Genomic DNA, 24,094 nt, shown 5'->3' with positions numbered 1-24,094 from the left:
ACTTCTTGGGAATTTGAGATTGAGAAGAATAATTCCTACCTGAAGTGAAGTGATCGCGACACAGTCGTGTGTATTTGGTTGGGCATCATCCATCATGTTTAATTGCCAAAATTCATCGATATTTTCTGGTCTTTTCAGATGGTATTCCATAGAATGATCTTGATTGAATATCTGATCTTGAGTGAATATCTGTCTTGTCTGTTGTAATGACCAACACCACAGCAAGTCTCGGGCATTGTGTATATTCTGCTTCGGTTCAATGTCCCCTACACTGTTGAGCAGCTCTTTTTGACCGGCAATATGGGGCCGTGAAAATAGTGACGTCATGTGCATGAGCTCTATTCCATAGAATGATCTCTTTGAATATCTGTCTCGTCTGTTGGAACAACTAACAGCACAACAAGTCTCGGGCATTGTGTATATCCTGCCCTGATTCAATGTCGCCCACCCCGTCGAACAGCTTTTATTGACCGGTAATATGGCGGCGTGAAATTGGTGATGTCACGTGTGTGAGCTCTATATTCATTTAAGCACAAATCTCTCAATCGTTGCAATATGCTGCCTTCTGTTTGGTTGGGAGTATGAAATATGCACAGCTTTCCTGATGCCACCTTTCTGTCCCGTGTGGTCACAGTCGCACTTAACAGTGACTCATGCAACTGAAGTGCAGCCCACACAATTTTATCCTGATTGCTACGGTACCTTCAACAATGGCCTTTCAGTGTCACTAATCGCCTATTTTGAACATTTTCTACTCACCTACAGGTGGCCGCGTGGCGATAACTTGACTGACGAATGATTTGATCATTGATCAATGTGATAAGCGCAAACAGAACTCCCCACTTTTCACTCAAACATTATGGTGATCTAGGATTAGAAAAATACTAACAAATAACAACAACAAAAAAGGCCACTTTCAGACTGCAATGAGAGAAAATGTCTAAAACTGAGAGGATATTTTTCTGGCGCAACGATGAGTCACTGCAGTCTTTCGGTACACCCTCTAAATCTGACACAAACCCCGTGACACTGAATTGTTACAATGAGCAGATTAAAAAGGATTAATGTGCTTTTTTAGCTTCTAATTAAATATCATAGAGCACATAGAGTCTTATTTCAACCAAGAAATATATATACACTTTATGATTTAACCTTAAATTCTATTTCCTTAGACTTGTTGATCGGTGAGAATTTTTTTTTATGTTAACCTGCAGAATAAAGGCAGAAAATACATTATACAACTAAATTTGTAACGTAAACTAATTGGTACCTGATAATTAGTTTTAATTGATTACACTGGGGTTTCTTTAATTAGTTAGCTGGGTTGCAAAAAAAATATTTTCATGGAACATTGAAAAATCAATATATTTTTTTGCAGGTTAACGGTCTGAGTCAAGCCGCAGATCCAGAAATGTTCTTCACAAGTTTTCATATTTAGAACCCACTTAATAAAAAACGTACTGGCATAACACAGCTAACAACACACACAATTATGAGAAGCAAGTTTCCTTGCTGCTTGCATTGTCTTACGTTCAGAATGCAAAGATAGCGGAAGTCTCGTCTTCTTGATTAATTTCCATAATATATACAGTATATATTTATTGTGTTCTAGAATGTTATTTGACTATTTTGGCTATGGCTAAAAAGTGAGGCCTGGAAAGCCTTTGCTTCCGAAATGAAGCGGTGCAGTCAATGAATTTGAAAACAACACTACAAAAATCATACACTGAATGTGTTCCTATCTTATTATTGACATTTTTGAGCAACTGTTGTTTATTTTTTTCTGGCTATACTTGTCAGTTTCCACTTTTACCAAAATGTTCATATTGTTGACTTGGTGGTTGTCAGTCTTCACTGATTTGCAACATGAGTACAACTACATGGTGTTGGTAGTATGAGTTTGAAAATCACGACGGATCTCTTGATTGCTTTTATTTTGTAGCCTGTCCTGTTTGGCTACTTTGGCATGGAAAATCTTAGATCTATATGGCTGTATATGCAGGAACATTTTTTTCCACCTCAGTTTGATATACTCCCTCTGGAGTTGTATGTGTTTTGGTTGGGTATTTTCTTAGAAATGCATTTGCCCAGAACTTTATGCATCTGTGTGAACTTTCTCATAACCAAAAATCCCCCCAGATGAACCTGTGTATATGATTTAGGTAATGTCTGCAAACATTTTACTGTAATCCAGACTGTCCTCCTGTGTTTTGATTAAAAAAATGTTCTGGTTATCTTTCATTTTTGACAATCACCAGAAATCATCCCAATAACTGTTTTGGAACAGTTTGTTCATGGTCCTATGAAAATCTTTAACCTTCAACTGTTGTTTTTTTTTTTTTTTTTTTTTTAAGGGACAGGAAACATGTGGGTCTTTGCATTTACATTGATGCATTTACGGTTCCAATTCACTGGCCTGACGGACTGCACCTACAGACAAATTTTATATTCGGTGCTTTGGCTATACTATGTGCGAAAGTGCAATTTCCACCGAGCTGTGGGTGAGCGTATGTCAGTGACTCATCACTGTATTAGCGCAACAACTGTGGGGGTGTCGACCTTGCCGTGATGTCAGTGTTGCCATGGAAACAGCAGTGCAGGGAGGTGGGGTTTCGGTAAAGCTAATGAAAGGGAGATGGGAAGGTAACAGTGGGAGATGGGTTGCTAGAGGGAGCAAAATCCTTGACTCGATTTGACATTTTGTTGCACAACCCATTTGTCAATATATTTATTGTAAACACCGGACACCATAAATACTATGTGTGTCTTACCATCAGAGCAAAACTGATCCCTGGAGCACAGTTTTCTCTCAAACAGGCAACCTAATGGAGAAAAAAACACACAAGGCCTGCAGGTAAAATTTGTGAATGCAACAAAGTCTGAGATAATGGTGGCAACTCTCCAATGCACTGTGATGTGAACAAAACAATCAAAAACACACCCAAGTGATTTTAGTTCACAATAAGTCAGCCACCAAAGCCATCCATCCATTCATTTTCGAGATCAATTATCCTAATTAGGTTTGTGGGTGTGCTGTAACCTATTCCAGCTGACTTTAGGTGAGAGGGTGGGTAAACTCTGTATTGATTGTGAGTCAATCACAGGGCACATAAACATGAACAAAAAAAGGACTTCGGCTGATATTCAATTTTTAGTTAACTGTGTTTTTGAAATGACCTTGCATTCAAATCTCACACCCCAGAAATGTGAAACAACTGGGTTACGGTGTCCTAAAAATAAATTGTTTCAGGTGTAGTGTCCAAATATTACGATCTCTTGATAAACAATACATAATACATTCTTTAAAACTGCAGCATTTTTAAGGTTCAATTCACAGGTTTTGTTCATGAATCTCTTCTGCTATTTCTCATTAGTTTTCTTGTGAGGAAGACCTCTGTGGTTGGCGCAAGACAGGATGCTAGTGCTTCGGATAATGCTTGGTTATCTCTGTCTGCCGGTCTGATTTGCAGCTCCCTGCTCTCCATTTGTATGTTAGACACAATCAAAATCAAATCAAAGTCAATCCCAAGCATGTGTGTGACTACAGGTAGATACATCATAAATGTACATATATCATTAACCTTCAGCATGGCAGCAAAGATTCTGTACTCAAAATTTGACTGACAATGTGCAACAATGTATTGTAGGAATGGTTAGTTAGTTTCAAAATTAATTGCATCTGAAGAAGAGGTGTTAAGCCCTTGTCATGTTGATAAATATGGGAACCAGAATATTAGAAACAGATCTCATTTTCATGCAGCACAGTTCTTCACCAGCCACCACAACAAAAGACAATTTAGAGCACAGAATTTATCCCATACAAAACTTGACAAAGAATTTTTTTTACCCATGTGCTTTTGTAGATCTATTAGTAAATATTGATATCCAAAATCCTGATCACTATTTGCTTTAATAACTTTTGAGTTTCTTGATTTTATAGCCCAAAATCATTTTTGTCAATGTTACCAATGCAATAAGGATATTTTTGACAACAAATAATATAGGTTAATGAAAAAGGGTATTTTATCAGCGTCAGTTGCAGTATGCCTGAGACCAACTTCACCCTGGTTTCATGTGTATGATCAGATGCTTATTGGAAGGAAGGCCAGATATTATTTCATAGCCACAAAAAGCTTTATGTCAGGCTCAGTTGCCATGACAGGTTCTCACCTCTTTTCAAATGATGCTGACTTACTCAAGGCAAATTGTGCAATACAAAGTACTACTAGGTTACCATTAATGTTGTAATACGATTTTCAAAATCACACCTATTTAGAAGTCAGTGATCACAGATCAAGTTAAGGGATGCCGAACATCATCGCATTCAAAGCAATATAATTGTAAAATAAACCCAAATGCATAGAGTTATATTGGATAAGACCAAAATATGTTACAGAACATTTTATTGACTTGTATGTTTGACTTTGTGGAAGCTTAATCAATGGCAAGCTATCAGTGATTTTTATTCTTCTAGTTTACACAAGACAAATAATTTTACATTCTCCTTAAAGGGTATTCAACTTGTGTACCTGCATGTTTGAGCTAAAAAAACAGAAGTGGAATTAAGAAAATAAAGATGGAAAAAGAATAGAAGCATCCACCCCAAATCCTCTCTCTATATATTTTATTATGAGTTTAGGTACAACATTAAACAAGATGCACAAAACTAAATAGTAGTAAAAAGTGGACATATGGTTGTTATCTCTCTGTGAAAAATGAATTAGCAGAGCATACAAAATGCACTGCTTATCACTCCTCACTTGGCATCTTGTAGCTAATCATCCACAGATGACAGATTGCAATCAGTTTGGCAAGATAAATCACATAAAGACAGAAGCACGATGTTGATAAAAAAAAAAAAAGTCACAGCTCGGAGTGAGGGATGTCTGTTGAAGAAGAAGATAAAAACATGCAGACTTTGAGCATCCATCCATCTCCATCTTCTTACCGTATCTGTCTGACAGCCCCGCGTGAAACATGATGGTGAGGAGCAGCACAGCTCGTCGTGACCTCGGATTCAGCATGTTGCGTTCAAGTGTCACAGCAGAACAGAAGAATAAATCTTTGCCTGTTTTCTCTTCTTTAAATCCCCATTTTGTACAAAAAAAAAAAAAAAAAAAAAAATGGGCTACAGAGCCAGTGCGGACGGCTCACATTTGGTGCACAATCCTCCTTTGCGCCAAGCAAGCATAAAGAAATAACAGGTTGAAGTGTATGTTTTTCAATTAGCTACGTACGACTGGTGGCTATAAAGGGAGGCTGGGAGACTGGCTAGATGCATAAAGTGCAATTTTCTCCTGTGATGTGGTGGGTGACAGGGGCGGGGCCAGCAGCACCATTGCGGAAATAACGTAAAAGCAAAAGAACCTTGAACGAAGCTGCAGGTGCGTCATCGCTGGCCGAAATAGCAACGGGGGGACGAGCACCTTGTTTACAGACGCACCCTCTTGCACTTTAAGTCCTTTACACTACTTGTGATGATATATTTTTTTTGATAGCACAAGTTAGAAAATGAACCTCAAGTACTTATTACCCAATACATTTATGGCCAGACCCATTAGATCAGATACCAAGGAGACTTTAATAACCACTTCTCAATGAGGTATACAGAAGTGCGCTACAGCATGTTAATATAAGATAAAAGAATACAGTGGCACATCTGTCGGGTAAGAACAGAACACTACAACTCACACATGTTCTGCAAAATTGCATGAAAGAGCAATATTATACTGGAATCTGAAATAGTGCTGCAAACTCATATTGTAGTTTCACAGTTTGGTATGAACAGCAGTATGCATCCATTCTGACTTTTTTTTTCAAGTGAGTGGTGGCATGTTAGTATGAGGGACTGGTTCTTGGAGTTCTTTACACCCCTGAATAACAATACAGCATTATTTCAGCACCACAGTCTGGCTTTGTTGAGGTGCTGACAATCCGTTCCTTTAAGAATGGTAAACGTCCCCCAGTTTTGATTCCAGTAGAACACTGAAGGGGTGTGCTGGTATGCAAGCTAAAGGCTGCAACAACTGTGTTATGCTGTCATGTCAACATGAAACCAAAATTGAAGAATGTTTACATTATACAGGGTTGAATGCATGCCATCAGGAATAGACCCCTTCAGAAAATCCCTCAACCCCTCCTCCCGCCCCCGCTAAAACAAATGAATAAATAAATAAAAATAAACAATATCAGTGACTATCAATGGACGCTGGATATTTACATTTTAACATACAGTGAAGTTTTTGCAACTCAATTCTACTCTTGTCCTCTTCTACCCCCTAGTGGCGAAAAGAAATGGGATACAGTACTACAGTTTATGGCTGCATAAAGAATATGAAGTCAACAACGAAATCGTACACTATAAAACGTTTCATAATGTTGAATACCCATAAAACCCATAAAGCATGCCTGATGTAAACTTTCAGAGGTTGTCATGGTACACAATAATGCCAATATTTGCACAGCTTCTATTATTAGAGCGAATACAACCTGAAAACCCCTCATTACATTTTAATTTTAGAACGCTATAAAACCAATAAAACCTTGCCATTTCAGATCCCAGATTCTTGGATTTAGGCTGGCTATTCACACATTCGTTCTATTCTTGGGGTGCCTCAGGCACTGTGCAGAGAAGGTCCCACATTAACATATGGCTCAATGGAATCGCATGCATCTGAGAGAAATTTGGTTTCCAATCGAATATGTGTGATATGGGATTGTGGGTGTGTTAATCCAAATTATATGAAAGCCACACATAACCATTTACAGGTGTGTACATTGTTTAAAGCCTGGTTTCAATTGATTTAACACCGTTTTCTTTTGTGCATGTAGAGTCCATGTACTGTACATGTAGTACATGACCGTTCTATAGGACTGTATGCATTGAGATGTTGCAATTCCACTGAAAAAAAAGAGGATGTGGTCTTTTAAAATGGTGTGACTCATGAATCACAGGGTTTGTTTTAAAGTCCACAGCTTGCTTTTCTTGTCATACTGAGTTGCCGACGACCTCAAGATAGACTGAACCAAAATAGATTTGGAACTGGTTTGGATGTTGCACATTTGCATGCAATCACTGACACACACAAACAGACACACAGTCATGCCTTTACCCTTCTTCTATTGTCCTTGTCACTCATGTTTTGGCAGCTCAGAATGTTGGCCTGTGTGTATCTGTTTGGTTGGTTGCTAGGTGACATGTATCCCACATTTATAATAGATTACACCAGCTGAACCCCATCGTCAAACCCTATCTGTGTGCTTTTAAACATGTGATTTTTACCGTCAGACTGTCTAACTCTGTAGCGTCATGTCTAGACATGACCCTCCATATAATCACTTGAAGATAAGGGTACATTTGTGTTTTTACTGACAATAAATCCACAAAGTGCTAACAATTTTCCTCATGTCCAGTGATTAGTTAAAATGATCAAGTTTCACTTGCTTCAACTTTCAAAACATCCTAATTACATTATTGACACTCCAATCATACTCAGAATTGGGACATGACGAAGACCCACTTTTGCCATTATGACTCACCTTTAGATTTGGTGATGAGCTATAGTTAAATGAAGTTCCACATTTCGCAAGTACTTTCACAGAAGAGGTACCAGCTAGATTTGTGTTTTATTTTAACAGGTGTGCAATAAAATTATCCATCCATCCATCCATCCATCCATCCATCCATCCATCCATCCATCCATCCATCCATCCATCCATCCATTTTCAGAGCAGCTCATTCTCACGAGGGTCACAGGAGTGCTGGAGCCTATCCCAGCTAACACCCTGAACTGGTTGCCAGCCAATTGCAGGAGAGAGACAGCAGTCACACTCACAATCCCACCTACTGTAGGAGCAATTTGGAGTCTACAATAAATACATGTTTTTGGGATGTGGGAGGAAACTAGGGTGCCCGGAGAAAACCCACGCAGGCACGGGGAGAACATGGAAACTCCACACAGGCGGGGCCAGAATTTGAACACCGGCCCTCAGAACTGGGAGGTCAACACTCTACAGCTGTGCCACTGTGCAGGCTAAAATTAATTTCCTCTTATTAGTTCCTTATTTCATTATCCATCCATTTTGTATTCTGTTTGTGGTCATTAAGTACTGAAGGCTGACCCAGGTGACTTTTGGTGAAAGGTTTGTTATCCCATGAACTGATTTACCAGCCAATCTTTTTTTTTTTTTCAATTGGCCTATACCAAAATACAATTAGTGGCTTTATATACTGTAGTTGATGTTTAGTTTCTGATGTGCAATATCTGACACAACTTTTTTCTCATTTTCTATTAACTTATAATTCAAGAGCAGCTATCTTTATTTTATAACTGAGATCTGCGGTAGGTTTTTCCTTATGTGTACTGTTAATATTGTCTGACTTGTTTGGGACGTGTTCCTCCCAGCCGTGATGGGATCTGAGAGCTAATTTAAGTTTGTTTGCTGGCCAACAGTCCCAATGGTTCATCTCCGTATCTGTTCTTGTTAGTCAACTCTGAGCTTACTCATTTCATGATCTGTGCCGGTGATTCAAGTCTAAGTCTCTCCGAGGGAATTGATGCAAGATGCTTCCCGCCATCATGTCATCAGATAGTGCAATCAATTCTCTGCATGTCCTATTGGATCATTTCCCTTCTTTAGCGATGAAGACCCCACATTGCTCACAGAGTATGAATGCAGTAGTGGCGCAATCTGGATGTAACTTTGTCTATAACAGCACTGCCACCAAACCAAATGAACAAAATATCTGCATCACTTGTGACAGGTACATGATAGTGTTGGCAGACACTCATCACAATTACACACACATTACAATTACAATGTCACAAGGTACTGGATAGAAACAACAATAGCTATGTCTTCTCCTTTATGGCAACCATCAATTCATTTGCCTTGGTCGATATAAAATTGTGGCAGTTTTGTCACTTTTACTGCAGTTCAATCGTCAGCAGCTTTTGACCTTAAAGGTCAACTGACATGTAAAGCACAATTTTTAGCATGTTTTAATTAAAAAACGTCAGTTGGAATTGACCCATCTGTTTTTTCACCACACATCCGGATGTTTGATGTATATGGATTTTTGCATCTCCCACTATGAAAATCCTCTCGAGGCATTTGTGTTGGAAAAGAACCAGGAAGTGACGTCTTTTGCAGTAGGGGGGTCGAGTGTTTATATTGGTTTATACCTATTGTGCCTGCGAATAATTACTTGTTTTTTTTCATCGTGTTACCCAAAATGCCGGCTCGTCGTATTGCTGGATTTTGCTCGAACGCCCGGGAGGATGGATTCACACTTCACACTTTACCAAAATACCCGGTTCGTCATGAAAAATGGATTGCACAGGTACAAAGGACGAGAGGTTTGTGGGTTCTAAATGACACATAGGTGTGTATAGAGCTATTAAAAAAACAATAGTTGTAGGGGACTAATTTGTCTCACAGTTTATAGCATATGTTACATGTGAATTTAGAATAAATCCCCTTGGTCAAACCGGCAAAATATAACAAAGCACTTGTATTCCGTTTAAGACAATTTAATCACACACAATACAATACAACACAAAACAATAACAAAATAGAGATACAAAGACCGTTTAGTAGTGTTTAACACACGATAACTACCTAACTAGACGTATAGTCACCAAACTCGAAAAACCTCTCTGAAAGCAGCAATAATGAAAACTCCGTCCGTGTCCGACAACGTAATCCTTCTCTCGGAACATAACAAAAGATCCGCGTTATAATAAGTCCGTAAAGTACGTAAGTCAGGGGTGCTAAATGTTTCAATGTGCACGGACCAGCGATGTTGTCAGCCGGTAGCCCGGTGTTGTTGTCGTCCGCCTGTGACCCGGCGTTGTTGTCGCTCACCGGCGTCCGGCGTTAGCCTCGATGTGGAGATGAATCGGGCGGGGAGGTGGTTTGGCCGCATGTGGGGAGGAGGAAGGAGCTCTCCCCCTCACCCGCCACCGGTGTCTGGGCACACCTGAAGTACTTACTTCGCTTGGCATGGGTCCTCTTGAGTACGCTACATACACAAGACTTGTACAAGAGTTAGGAAATAGAACAATTATAGACGTGTCTTTTTGAATATTTCATCGGGTTCCTCGTTCGTCTGTCGGGGAGTCTGTTGGTAGTTATATGCGATCCACATATCATCTAAATATGGCTCAAAACAACAGTGTAATATTGCCCCGGTCACTTCACTTGATTCTGAGATGTTCTCTTCTTTGAAATGAGCTTCAGTGTCAGAAGGGGTGTCGGAAAAATCTGAAAATCTCTGTTATTCCTCTCCCATAGCAGATGCCACTACATGTTTTCTATGGCGAGTGTCCCAGTGTGACATCTGCAAATGACGTTGAAGGCAATATGGCCACCACTGGGATGTCGAGTGCGACTTCCGCAACTTTGCGCATTAATGATACGCTCTCCGCTTTTTTTTTAATATAGACATTGAAGTGAATAATATTACATGTAGTTTTCTTAACAATATTTATTTTAAAATGTATATATAGCTGTCAGTTGACCTTTAATTATACACAATATCATAGAAAATGCATTATCATCTTCCTCATTTATGTCATAGGTGCTGGTAACTGCCAAGTACCATGATCCTTTGGGCATGTAGAATGGGCAACAGGTTTTAAATGGGAATGCTAAAAATAGTGTGACACCACTGGCAGCTGCCCCATAAAATGCAACTACAAGCACGACCCCACAAAGGGACCCTTTGAACCACCTCCTTCCACCATCCCCTCCGTGTACATGTAGTAGTACTTTGCATGCTTGTATGGACTCATCTCTTCTCTGTTGCCAATGATGTTTTTGTTTTATGTGTATACTGTACTACAACTGTATAATCAGTGTCTCTTATGATTGATTGCCTATTCCCAGTGTTCATTCACTCTTAGTGTCTCAGGTATTGACTGTGCCGTGCAGAAAGCAATCTTGGTGAAAGAATGGAGAGTTTTATTATTGATCATTTTGCCTCCTTTCAGCAACGTCTATTGATGTGCATCATCACAATACTCCTGTTTTCCTACTGCGTGCCCAGCTTTTTCTCCAACACTGCAGCTGACTTTTGAAATTACCCACACATTACATACTGAAGAACCCTGCTGCTTTCACTCCCGACCGCCTTAATCACTATTGACTTTCTAACCCAGCCGCTTAAAAACTTCTGGCAGCACGGTGGGATGACTGGTTTGAGTGTCTGCCTCATACTCCTGAGGACTGGGGTTCAAATCTTGGCACTGCCGGTGTGGAGTGTGCATGATCTCCTCATGGCTGTGTGGGTTTTCTCCTGCACTCTGGTTTCCTCTTACACCCCGTAGCTCAGTGGTTAGAGCACAGGGGTTGTGGGTTCGTATCCCACTGGGGCCTCCACTCCCTGAGAAGGGTTGCGTCAGGAAGGGCATCCGGCGTAAAAATTGTGCCAAACATATATATGCGTTCATCTGAGATGATACGCTGTGGTGACCCCGAAAGGGACAAGCCGAAAGGAAAACAACTCTGGTTTCCTCTCACATCCCAAAAACATGCATTCATTTTAGACATTTAATTGGGCATAGGTGTAATTGTGAGTGTGAACAGTTGTTTGTTTCTGTTTGCCCTGTGACTGACTGGCAACCAGTTCAGGGTGTACCTCGTCTCCTGACGCAAATAGCTGGGATCATCTCCAGCTCTCCCCTGACCCTTGTGTAAGTGGCTCAGAAAATGGTTAGATGTTTGGGGTTAAAATACAAATTCAAAACGCATTTATCTGAACGTCCTAACACAACGTTATGCAACTGTCCCGTGCTTCGTTAAATATATACACTAATTGTTTGCTTAAGGCTATTCACCATGATGCATTTGTATATGGCTTCACAATTAAGGCCATTTGTTGTCATCTGATGCTTTGTTATAGTCAGAGACTGTGCTGTGATTGCAGAAATTGTTACGTTCCATGGTGTTGTCAGACAAACAAAAATATTATGGTGAAAATAAACCCCGCCACTTTTTTGGTGTCACTTCTCACAATCAGAATCATATTTATTTTGCCAAGTACTATATGTCAAAAACACACAGGGAATTTGGTTCCAAAAGTTGGAGCTGCTCTAGTAAGACAACAGACAGTCAAATACTTTTGCGACATAAAGACTTTGTAAGAGCAGTCACTGATAAAATAATTAATAAATATATTAAAATAAATATGATAATAATAATAATAATGGCGGCATGGTGTAGCAGCTGGAAAGCGTTGGTCTCACAGTTCTGAGGACTGGGGTTCAAATCCAGGCCCTGCCTGTGTGTAGTTTGCTTGTTGCATGGGTTTTCTCTGGTTTCCTCCCACATTCCCAAAAAAAGGGTTATATAAATTGCCCTGAAGTGTAATTGTGAGTGTGTCTGTTGTCTGTCTCCATGTGCCCTGTGATTGGCTGGCAACCAGTTCAGGGTGTACCCCGCCTCCTGCGCGATGACCGCTTGGATTAGCTCCAGCACTTCCGCGACCCTTGTGAGGATAAACTCGGAGAGTGAATGAATGGATGAAAATTAATAACAAAAGTGTAATTGTAGCTTAGTTGTTTAACTTAATTGCAAGAGGGAAAAGGCTGTTGGAGTGTATTCTAGTTTTAGTTTGCATTGTTGGGTAATGCCTGCCTGAGGGAATGACCTGGCAGAGCTGGTGATCTGATAGGGTTCAAGACGATTTTGGATGCTCTTGTCTTAGTTCTGGCAGCGAGCAAGTCCTCGAGGATGGGTAGAGGGGGCACCCACAATCTTCAATATTTTGAAGTTAAATCAACTTACACCCAAATCTATGATCTACTGAATGCTATTCTAGTTTTTGTAGCATCTTTAATTTCGTAAAACAATGTCTTATAGACTACTAGGGTATACAAGTAGTGTCATACTTCTGTTGTGTGAGAGACTGTAAACCCCCATGGAAAAATTGTGACCTTCTTGGCTGTAGCTCAAATTGCTCTTTAAATAACTGAGAGAAATTCAAGACCCTACTAGAAGCCATGGCGACTGAGTAGGAAACAGCTCATATAATAACTCAAAGATAACTGATGTTCCATCACAAAAAAAACCCTTTGATATACATATGTATGGATGCCAACTTTTTCACATTATAAAGTAGAACTCATGTTAAAACATAATTAATTTAACGTTATAATGTGATAAATTATGTTATAACATGGTTAATTACATGTTTGCAGATGATGAGGTTCTGTTGGCCTCATCAAGCCGTGATCTCCAGCTCTCACTGGAGCGATTCGCAGCCGACTGTGAAGCGGCTGGGATGAGAATCAGCACCTCCGAATCCGAAACGATGGTCCTCAGTCGGAAAATGGTGGCGTGCCCTCTCCAGGTCGGGGATGTGATCCTTCCCCAAGTGGAGGAGTTCAAGTATCTTGGGGTCTTGTTCATGAATGAGGGAAGAATGGAGCGAGACAGAAGGATTGGTGCAGCGGCTGCAGTGATGTGGGCTTTGTATCGGTCCATTGTAGTCAAGAGGGAACTAAGTCGAAAGGTGAAGGTCTCAATTTACAGGTCAATCTACGTTCCTACCCTCACCTATGGTTACGAGCTGTGGGTCATGACCAAAAGAACAAGATCCTGGATACTAGTGGCTGAAATGAGTTTCCTCCGCAGGGTGTCCGGCCTCTCCCTTAGAGATAGGGGAGAAGCTCGGTCATCTGAGGGGGGCTCAGTGTCGAGCCGCTACTCCTCCGCATTGAGAGGAGCCAGATGAGGTGGATGGGGTATCTGATTCGGATCCCTCCCGGACGCCTTCCTGGTGAGGTGTTCCGTGCATGTCCCACCGAAAAGAAACCCCGGGGACGACCCAGGACACGCTGGAGAGACTATGTCTCTCGGCTGGCTTGGGAACGCCTTGGGATCCCTCCAGAAGAGCTGTAAAAGTGGCTGGGGAAAGGGAAGTCTTGGTATCCCTGCTTAAGCTACTTCCCCAGTGGCCCGACCCAGAAAAGCGGGAGATGATGGATGAATGGATGGATGATTACACGTTATAACTGGAACATTTCATGTTCTAATGTGAAATGAATAACATTATAACATAAACAGTTTCATGTCATAACATGAAATTATTCATGTTATAACATCTATCACATTATAACATGAAACATATCACAATGCAACGTGATGTGTGGCAGAAATACGCTTGCGTACATATGTTTGCGTTTTTGACATCCACAATTATAGAGTGTTTAAAGACTATACCACTCACCGTAATATTCTGGTCTGATGGAATGACTGGTCACAAATGCATCACTCACTCATGTACAATATCCATCTCTCATACACAAAAACATGCGGATACACACAAACACTTGAAACTAGATTTGTTGGACAGCTGAATGGGTGTCTAGCAATAGGAGGCTACTGGGGGGAAGGGGGAGCTGTAGAACAGCTGAGTGACTACAAAGGAGAGAGGAAATGTTGAGGAGAGGCCTTTGAAGTATGTACACTATATAAACAGTTTATATATGGGTGAATAACTAGAAATATGATACAGTTTAGGTGTGCCTAATGTCAGTGGTGAGTGTTAAAGTTGGCAAAAGTATTTAAAAGTATTTAAAAAGACAACATAGAAAAGGTGGAGTCATAGGTGGTAACTAGAAAAAAGTGGTAATGGGAGAACATAGAGGAGGTGTTGTGGGGATAGTGGGTGTGGCAATGCTACAAATAGCCACGTTCGCTGCTGAGGGATTCTTCACTTGGTTACTCTCCCATTTACCCAGCGGGTCAGTTGGGTCTTGGCTTCTCGAGCAGCTCCGCCACAGTGCATAACTCAAACCAGCAGCCATGAGCAAGTCCTACTCCTCCTCAGCCCAGACGGCCTCTTCATACCGTCGCACCTTTGGTTCTGGTGTGAGTTCTTCCCCGATGTCTTCCCTTTTCGCCACCCAAGGCGGAGGTCGCAGCTCCACAAGTCATACCACTCGAGTGTATGAGGTGAAGAGTGCCAGTCCTTCCTATTCCAGCTTCAGGATGTCCTCCGGAGGTGCCGGGCTTGGCTCCTCCACAGCCATGCGCACCTATGGTGAGAAACTTGACTTCAACCTGGCTGATGCCATGAACCAGGACTTCCTCAACACAAGGACCAACGAGAAGGCCGAGCTCCAGCATCTCAATGATCGCTTCGCCAGCTACATTGAGAAGGTTCGTTTCCTGGAGCAGCAGAATGCTGCTCTGACGGTGGAGATCGAGAAGCTCAAGGGCCGCGAGGGCCCTGGCCGTGTGGCGGAAATGTATGAAGATGAAATGAGGGAGCTGAGGAGGCAAATTGAAGCTCTGTCCAACCAGCGTGCCCGTGTGGAAGTGGAGAGAGACAACTTGGCTGATGATCTTCAGAAACTGAAGCTCAGGTAGCTAAGCAAGGACAAAGAATAAAAGAGGCAGGGTTGATGATTAATTACAATATGTATCAAATATAAATCCACAAGTTCATATACGGAATGTCCTTCGCCCCACACACAGTTTTCCTCAGTGTCCACTGCGATAGCTGTGTGATAACCTGGGAAGTCAATTGGCAGTTCTGTTACTGTACAAGTTACATTGTTTCCTTTCTGTCTTCACTGCAGACTACAGGAGGAGGTTCACCAGAAGGAAGAAGCGGAGAACAATCTGTCTGCCTTTAGAGCTGTAAGTCATTATTTTATATGTGCTATCTTGTTCTTGATAATAATCCAATGTACCTCTTTAACCTGAGGATACATTTTTATCTTCCCACCATCATCATCCTTTGACTGACACTACAATTTTCTAGGATGTGGACAATGCCACTCTGGCCAGGCTGGACCTGGAGAGACGCATTGAGAGTCTGCAAGAGGAGATTGCCTTCCTCAAAAAGATCCATGAAGAGGTTTGTTTATCAGTCAGTTAAAAATACGAGGTAGCAGGTGACAAATAAGACCAAGATAAATAGACTAAATTAGATACTGGCTCATATTGAAGTGGATGAGCTGCAATATGTCTCATGTCTTTCTTTTTCTTTTTTTAAAAAAAAAACACTTTATAGTTGAGTAACACACTTTCACTGAACTTCAATTATGATCGGTTTGAAAGCAACAAGAGGCATATTAAAGTACAGTCCTTTCATGTATCAACTTTGAAATATTTAGAACTGGAGTTTGCTTAATGAGAGCAAGTCCGCTGTTGTGTTTATCTACACGGAGGAGAAAAAAAGGAGTGTATGTATCTGAACAGATGCAAAGCTATTTATACCTATTGGTTGGTCCACAGGGCAGCTGAAAGGACTCAAGCCTTACCAGTTTAAAGTTCCCACTTGTGCCAAATATAGTTCTAGTCTTATATTTTAGAATTGGACACTCCTGCATATGTGATATAAATACTGTAACAATGCGCTGGCAAAAAAAGATGCTTTAGACTGGTAACAGTTAAAGTTCCCATAAGTGTTGCGATTTCAGTGTCTCAATCTCAACCCTAATGGTTCTCGTTGAAAATAAATTTCTCTACAGGAGATCCGCGAGCTGCAGAGCCAGATGCAGGACACTCAGGTGCAGATCCAGATGGACATGTCAAAACCAGACCTGACCGCAGCTCTAAGGGACATCCGCATGCAGTACGAAGCGATCGCTGCCAAGAACATCTCAGAGGCTGAGGACTGGTACAAGTCTAAGGTAGGACACTATGTGATCCTGCAGTACACAAATCAAGCCTTTTTCCCCCCCGTGGTTAAAACCCCATGGTTGTCTGCGTGGACAAACATTTCTTCTGCCAATCCATAGCTCAATCCTCAACACTGTTTCTTCAGGTCTCAGATCTGAACCAGGCTGTGAGTAAGAACAATGATGCCCTCCGCTCTGCCAAACAAGAGACCATGGAGTACAGACACCAGATCCAGTCCTATACCTGTGAGATTGACTCACTCAAGGGTACTGTGAGTATCAAACATCGTTTCTCTTGCTATTTTAAGCTTTAATTTGCTTGAGTTCTCCTTTTTTTTTTTTTTTTTTAGCACAATAAACATTCCACTGTAACTAAAGACCACACATTGGTTAACTGACAAAAGCAAGGTCAGTAGCAAATCTAATAAATGTTCCTGGGGATTATCGACATAACTTCTTTAATTTATCAGCATGCCTTCAACTAAACTGTGTTCAATTAGGTATGCAGCACTCTACACGACTCTATAAAGTATTTTAACAAAATGAAACTTTTCAAGGCTTGTTCATCAAGACTAAAGACTAGTAAGTTGAACTAGGGACCCTATTCATCTTATGAGAAGCCAATATAGAAGCTGTTATTTTTAAAGTTACTATATTTTGTTGCCTCATCGTCACATGTTAAAATCTTCATGTTTTAAATCACAAAGTCTGTTTATTCTTTTTGGATCAATGTTAACTTCACGTCTATGTTCCTCCATAGAATGAGTCTTTGCTGCGTCAGATGAGAGAAATTGAGGACCGCATGTCGCGTGAGGCTTCTGGTTACCAGGACACTATTGCACGTCTAGAGGAAGACATTGCCAAGATGAAGGTATATACTTTATACAGTATTCCATCTGAAACTCAGTAAAAAAAAAGCATCCAACTACATAATGCAGAAATCGAGAATTCAGATCACAGATAAGGCGCCATGCCAAGTGAAACTGAGTGCACTAAACAGAAGCTGCTGTTTGTCACAGATGGCTTTATTTACAGTTGTCACAGTGCTTGAATGTTCAGGGGAGGGTGTTTATTTGACAACAGCGCTGTTTTCCAGGATGATATGGCCCGTCACCTGAGGGAGTATCAGGACCTGCTCAATGTTAAGATGGCTCTGGATATTGAGATCGCCACCTACCGCAAGCTGCTGGAAGGGGAGGAGAGCAGGTGTGCGTTTATGTGAAACTTGGGTAGAAACCCCACGTATTCACACATTGATTCAGCAATTAGCAGATTTTTTTTCTGATGCTGCTGAAAATGTATGTGCTCAGGTCAATGTAATAAAAGTATTGCTTGGCTGTCATCTTCTGGCATCTTGATGTTGAGGAACTATGTTGAAGCGTGTTGAAAAGAATCATTTCGACAAAAGTTGTGCTTTGCTGCTACGTTGTAGTGTCTATGAGGAAACTATTCCTTTTTGGAGGATGTCAATAATTTGTGAATGTTTGCTTTTCCCAGAAGTTCATACTTTATGCTATTTCCTTTTCTAGGATCACCACCACTATACCTGTCCAATCTGCCTATTCGTCTATTGGATTCAGAGGTTGGTGAAATTGTGCAGCCTTTACACAAACATACCCATGAGAAAACAAGTTGCACAAGAACAGATACAATATTAATTATAACCTGTTTCCAAAAATGGGGGTAGCGATTTTCAGGACATTACATAACTTGAGTGACCCATACTCATGATTGTCTGGGAGATAATGTATATGAAATGTAACCAATCCTCAAGGCTCAGTGGTTCATAATAATTGCCGAGCAGGCTGAGCTCAGGGTCACAAGTCTTGTTAAGTAAACAAATTAAAATGCTACACTGCGTGTCTGTCTCATTACAGAGACCAGTCCTGAGTCTCAGCCTCAGCGGTCCTCCGAGATGCACTCAAAGAAGACCGTTCTCATCAAGACCATCGAGACCCGCGATGGAGAGGTTGGTGCAAATCCACATACACGTACAGAATTCACACACAGACACACTCACATTAGGAGTACAGTAATTTACAAATCAAATATCTTTAACTTTGTTCATACTAGATGACATATTCTTTGACCCAGGGCACTAGTGCCTGATTTGTAAGTCAGGTTCAAAAGATTCAAATTGTTATGATTTTTTCTGGATCTGGATGGAGGGAAACTACTACATTGTAATCCAAATCCCAAGTTTCCTGTTGTTAAATTGACTTTTACAATGGTATTATATCCAGTGCAAACAAAAAATCTGATTGATATTAGTGGGTTGAAATCTTGTAGTTTGCATCATAGACCTTGCATGAGTGCTTGTGTGTGAGGGCTGACCTCATAAGACTTTAGTATGTAAGGTGATGCACTGTAAAAGGATCCAAACAAACATTCTCGGGTTGCTTAAAAATTGGAGGGGGGTTGGAAGGGTCCTAGAATCAGTCTTTAGTGGTCATGATATCAAACACACAGTGCTTAAATAAAACACCTCACTTAAAAAAGAACATTACTAAAATAGTTCTGATAAAAGGAGTTTAAAACCACAATGTCATTCAATTCAACAAAACGAATCACGGAATATGACGTAAACGTTTAACAAAATGAGGTACACGTCATTCTTATAAATTAAATTAATACAATGTTGAAACAATTAATAATTGTCTAATCAAGCTTTTAAAAGTAACATAGTGACATTCTCTGCAAAAAACACTTTGATTGTAATGCTGAATAATAAATAGATTCTTGACCAGCAGCCAAAACTATTTCTTGTCCCTGCTGTCTTTCTCAGGTTGTGAGCGAGTCCACACAGCACCAGCAAGACATCATGTGAACAAGGAGGCGATGACATACCAAAAGATGAAAAAAACAAATAAAAATAGAAAATATAGGCATCTTCCCACCGTACTGTGATGGCTTATGACAAAGCTTGTAAGCCGCAAGGCATAAAATATGGTCAGAGACAACGGTTGATGGCACATTTTCCATGTTTTGTTTGTGCAAAGAATGTGCGACTGGATAGAGGATGATGTTAGCGGCTAGAGGAAAAGTGGGAAGATGGCTGTTAAAAAATGTCAAGAATCATCTTGTGAAAAAGGAAGTAATTCATGTGTGACATTATGATCTTGGCTATGTGCCGAGAGCGGGTGATTGTGTGCGCATGGACGACCATGTGGGGCGGCTTCACTTTGACTAAAGTCTCAAAATAAAGACTTTTGTTATCACAGCTCATTCAAGGCTCTTTTGATCCAGCAACCACAAGAACTTTGAAATTCATATATCATGGCCCTCCCTCATGTAGGTAGCGTGCACTGCTGTACATTTATCATCTGAAACAATTGCTTCATCCCCAAGTGTACTGTTTGCACCATTTGTACGATTTCATTGAATACACTCTTGGAGAAGGTGAGGGCCCAGTTGAAATGATCGGAAACGGTCTGTGTGAAACAATGGCTCGTTAGTAAGCCAGGCCATGCTAGAGCGAGATCTACAGTACGGCACGTGTCTGAGATCAGTGGACTGAAAATGTTAGCCGAGATAGGAATCGGGAGATGGGGGGCACAATACAGATGACAGTGAGGGCAGCACAGGCAGCGAGCAAGAGTACCATTGTAATGAAAAGCTGATAACAGGAGGGAGATAATTACTGAAACAGAAGGAGAATGATACCAAGCCAAGTCATTTTAAAGCTGAATGGCTTGTCCTGTGAGGGGTCGCCAAAGCGTGTCATCTTTTTCCATCTAAGCCTATCCTCTCCAACACCAACTGTCCTCATATCCTCCCTCACAACATCCATCAACCTTTTCTTTGGTCGTCCTCTCACTCTTTTTTCTGGCAGCTCCATTCTCAGCACACTTCTACCAATATAGTCACTCTCTCACCTCAGACCATGTCCAATCCATCTAAGTCTGCTCTCTCCAACCTTGTCTCCGAAACATCCAACTTTGGGTGTCCCTCCAATGAGCTTATTTCGAATCCTATCCAACCTGTTCACTCCAAGCGAGAACATCAGCATCTTCATTTCTGCTACCTTCAGTTCTGCTTCCTGTTGTTTCTTAAGTGCCATCTTCTCGAATCCGTACATCATGGCCGGCCTCACCACTGATTTTTAAACTTTGCCCTTTATCCTAGCGAAGACTCTTCTGTCACATATAACACCAGACACCTTCCGCCAAGTGTTTCACCCTGCTTGGACCCGTTTTTTCACTTCCTTACCACACTCTCCATTGCTCTGTATTGTTGACCCCAAGTATTTGAAGTAGTCCACCCTCGCTATCTCTTCACTTTGGAGCTTCACTCTTCCTCCTCCACCCCTCACATTCATGCACATGTTTCTCTGCCTGCTCCCTGCTTTCTCGGCAGATCACGATATCATCTGCGAACATCATAGTACAAGGGGATTCCAGTTTAACCTCATTTGTCAGCCTATCCATTACTACCACAAACAGGAAGGGGCTCAGCGTGGATCCCTGATGCAGTCCCACCTCCACCTTAACTTCTTATGACACACCTACGGCACATCTCATCTCTGTTCTGCTGGCCTCATACATGTCCTGTACTATTCTAACATATTTCTCTGCCGCCGCAGACTTGCACATGCATTACCACAGTTCCTCTCTTGGTACTCTGTCATAGGCTTTCTCTAGGTCTACAAAGACACAATGTAGCTCCTTCTGACCTTCTCTGTACTTTTCCACAAGTATCCTCAAGGCAAATAGTGCATCTGTGGTACTCTTTCTAGGCATGAAACCATACTGTTGCCCGCAGATACTTACTTCTGTCCTGAGTCGAGCCTCCACAACTCTTTCCCATAGCTTCATTGTGTGGCTCATCGTCTTTTTTTCCTCTGTAGTTTCCACAGTTCTGAACATTGCCTTTGTTCTTAAAAATGGGGACTAGCACACTTTTGGTCCATTCTTCTGGCATCTTCTCTCCCGCGAGTATTCTATTGAATAAGTTGGTCAAAAACTCCCCAGACACCTCTCCAAATTGCTTCCATACCTCCACTGGTATGTCATCGGGACCAACTCTCTTTCCATTTTTTCATTCTGTTCTTACTTCCCCGTTACTAATCTTTGCCACTTCCCGGTCATTCACGCTTGCCTCTTCTACTTTACCTTCTCTCCCATTTTCTTCATTCATTAACTTCTCAAAGTACTCTTTCCATCTACTAACCACACTACTGGCACCAGTCAACATATTTCCATCGCTATCCTTAATCACCTTTGCTGCACATCCTTCCCATTTCTATCCCTCTGTCTGGCCAACCTGTAGAGAGCATTTTCTCCTTCTTTCGAATCCAACCTGGTGTAGATGTCGTCATACGCCTCTTGTTTAGCCTTCACCACCTCTATCTTTGCCCTTCGTCACATCTCAATGTATTCCTTTCACCTCTCCTCAGTCCTCTCTATGTCCCACTTCTTCTTCGCTAATCTCTTTCCATGGATGACTTTCTGTATTTGGGGTTCCACCACCAAGTCTCCTTCCCCCCTTTCCCAACAGAAGGCACCCCAAGTAATCTCCTGCCTGCCTCTCTGAATACATTGGCAGTAGTATTCCAGTCTTCGTCTCAACTCTTTCCGAAAGGCCACACAACATTCTTTCTTTCTCAACTTCCACCACCTGTTTCTCTGCTCTACCTTTGTCTTCTTAATCTCCCTACCTGCTACCTACACACCACCATCCTATACTGTCGAGCTACACTCTCCCCCACCATTACCTTACAATCAGTAAACTCCTTCAGATTACAATATAAGTAATATATGCTGCACATTGATTTAAAAAGTTAAAAATGAAACAATAAGTAATTTTCTTAGCGGCTTATCCTCACAGTGTGCTAGAGCTAAGGGCAATTTAGAGTATCCTATTAATGTTGTATGTTTTTGGGATGTGGGAGGAAAGCAGAGTGCCTGGAGAAAATCTACACAAGCACAGGGAGAACATGCAAACTCCACACAGAGGGCCTGGGATTGAACCCTGGAACTCAGAACTGTGAGGCCAACGCTTTCCACTTTCCCCACCTTACCGGCGTCATCTATTTGATTAATTCTCAGTATTTTTTTAAATCACTGGGACAAAATACAGCTCTTGTTTTGTATAATTAGGTTGGAACTATTGTGGTGGCTGCTGGGGTTTATTAATTATGAGAACTTCAGCTTGAGAACTTCAACTGGCAGGATGTTTTGTTTTCTGAATGTCGCGTCATTTTGCCACACAGCTAACATCAAGGGACATTCGGTTGTAAATAAAGGAAGGATATGGAGCTGAGTTAAAAATAGTTAAAATAAGTTTTGCGGACCTTTTTAGAAATACAAATCACATAAGAATAATTGTAGAATCACATGGATGTCATTTAATCATATCATAGGTCCATTTAGAGACATGCTCAATAATAATAATGATAGTAATAAGAATAAGAATAATTATAATAACGATAAATTAAATGATGGCAATAAGGTGAATCAATATCTCTTCACAGGCTCCTGTCTTTCAAACAAAAACAAATGACTTTAACATTGAAGAACACAATTTCAAAATTTCTACTGCACCCAAAAACAAACCCCAAAATGCTGAAAAAAATATATCTACAGGACCATGGTGTAAACATGACGACAGCAAACGTTCATTACATTTAAAAAAATTATTTACATCACAAAATCTACAGCAAAATAAGTGTTCCCTCAAACATATCTTTCAGAAGTTAGTGATTTTTTTAATTACTGAAGTTGAGTAGTAATCCAATCTGACATCAAATTAATCTATGCAACAAAAATAATCTGTCAAATTACAAATATAGGCTGAAATGCAAAATGGTGACAATACACTATATTACAAACATTACGTATGGGACGACGGTAATGTTTTCATGCTTTGTCAAAGCCCTTTTCCTGCTAAATTTAAACAGACACAAGAGGAGGCATGAAAAAGAAAAGACGACTCAGGAATGACGATAGCGCAAATGTCACAAATTGAAATACTATCCTCTAAATGCATTTGATGCGGAGGACCTACAAATCAAATTACATGTCACATATCAACAGAAACACCTACACGTATCCTACTCTTCCAAGAGTTTTGTAGGATTTTTGCACAAAATGTAATGCTGCTGGACAGTAATAGTAAACATGCATGTATTGTGTGATACAAAAAAATGTCAGATTGTATTAATTGGAATTAAAATTATGACATTATGGCAAAATAGTCATTTCCTTCCCCCCCCTGGGTAAAACAATAGCATTTTCAATATGTCGTGGTTGGTATTTTTGGACAGGACTCACCACTTTTTGAGAACAGTCCAATATGACTACTAAACTGTTACGAGAACACGTCACATAGACACACTGACACAATGAAACCACAAAACACTTCAACGAAGACACTCGTGCATGAAAGGGTCACAGTGCACGTGTACCCCTCAAAGAAGTGCAAGGCCTGCTAAGATTAATACAACCACAAAATACTGT

The 24,094-nt window shown here is 40.8% G+C and overlaps 1 protein-coding gene across 1 annotated transcript; it reads left to right on the top strand.

Annotated features, from left to right (window-relative positions):
* The first annotated feature begins 14,525 nt into the window (after nucleotides 1–14,525).
* desma (desmin a) lies at nucleotides 14,526–19,853 on the top strand. The gene is made up of 10 exons (XM_061841194.1): nucleotides 14,526–15,374; nucleotides 15,591–15,651; nucleotides 15,776–15,871; nucleotides 16,488–16,649; nucleotides 16,784–16,909; nucleotides 17,398–17,508; nucleotides 17,734–17,843; nucleotides 18,167–18,219; nucleotides 18,515–18,606; nucleotides 19,423–19,853. Exons 1-10 carry the CDS (start codon nucleotides 14,812–14,814, stop codon nucleotides 19,462–19,464), a joined length of 1,416 nt encoding a protein of 471 aa, XP_061697178.1. The 5' UTR covers nucleotides 14,526–14,811; the 3' UTR covers nucleotides 19,465–19,853.
* The last annotated feature ends 4,241 nt before the right edge of the window (nucleotides 19,854–24,094 follow it).

Source organism: Syngnathoides biaculeatus, chromosome 14, assembly GCF_019802595.1.
Source record: "Syngnathoides biaculeatus isolate LvHL_M chromosome 14, ASM1980259v1, whole genome shotgun sequence".
Classification (NCBI taxonomy): Eukaryota; Metazoa; Chordata; class Actinopteri; order Syngnathiformes; family Syngnathidae; genus Syngnathoides; species Syngnathoides biaculeatus.
Note: the sequence above shows the minus strand (reverse complement) of the source record. Positions and strands in the feature narration are given on the sequence as shown.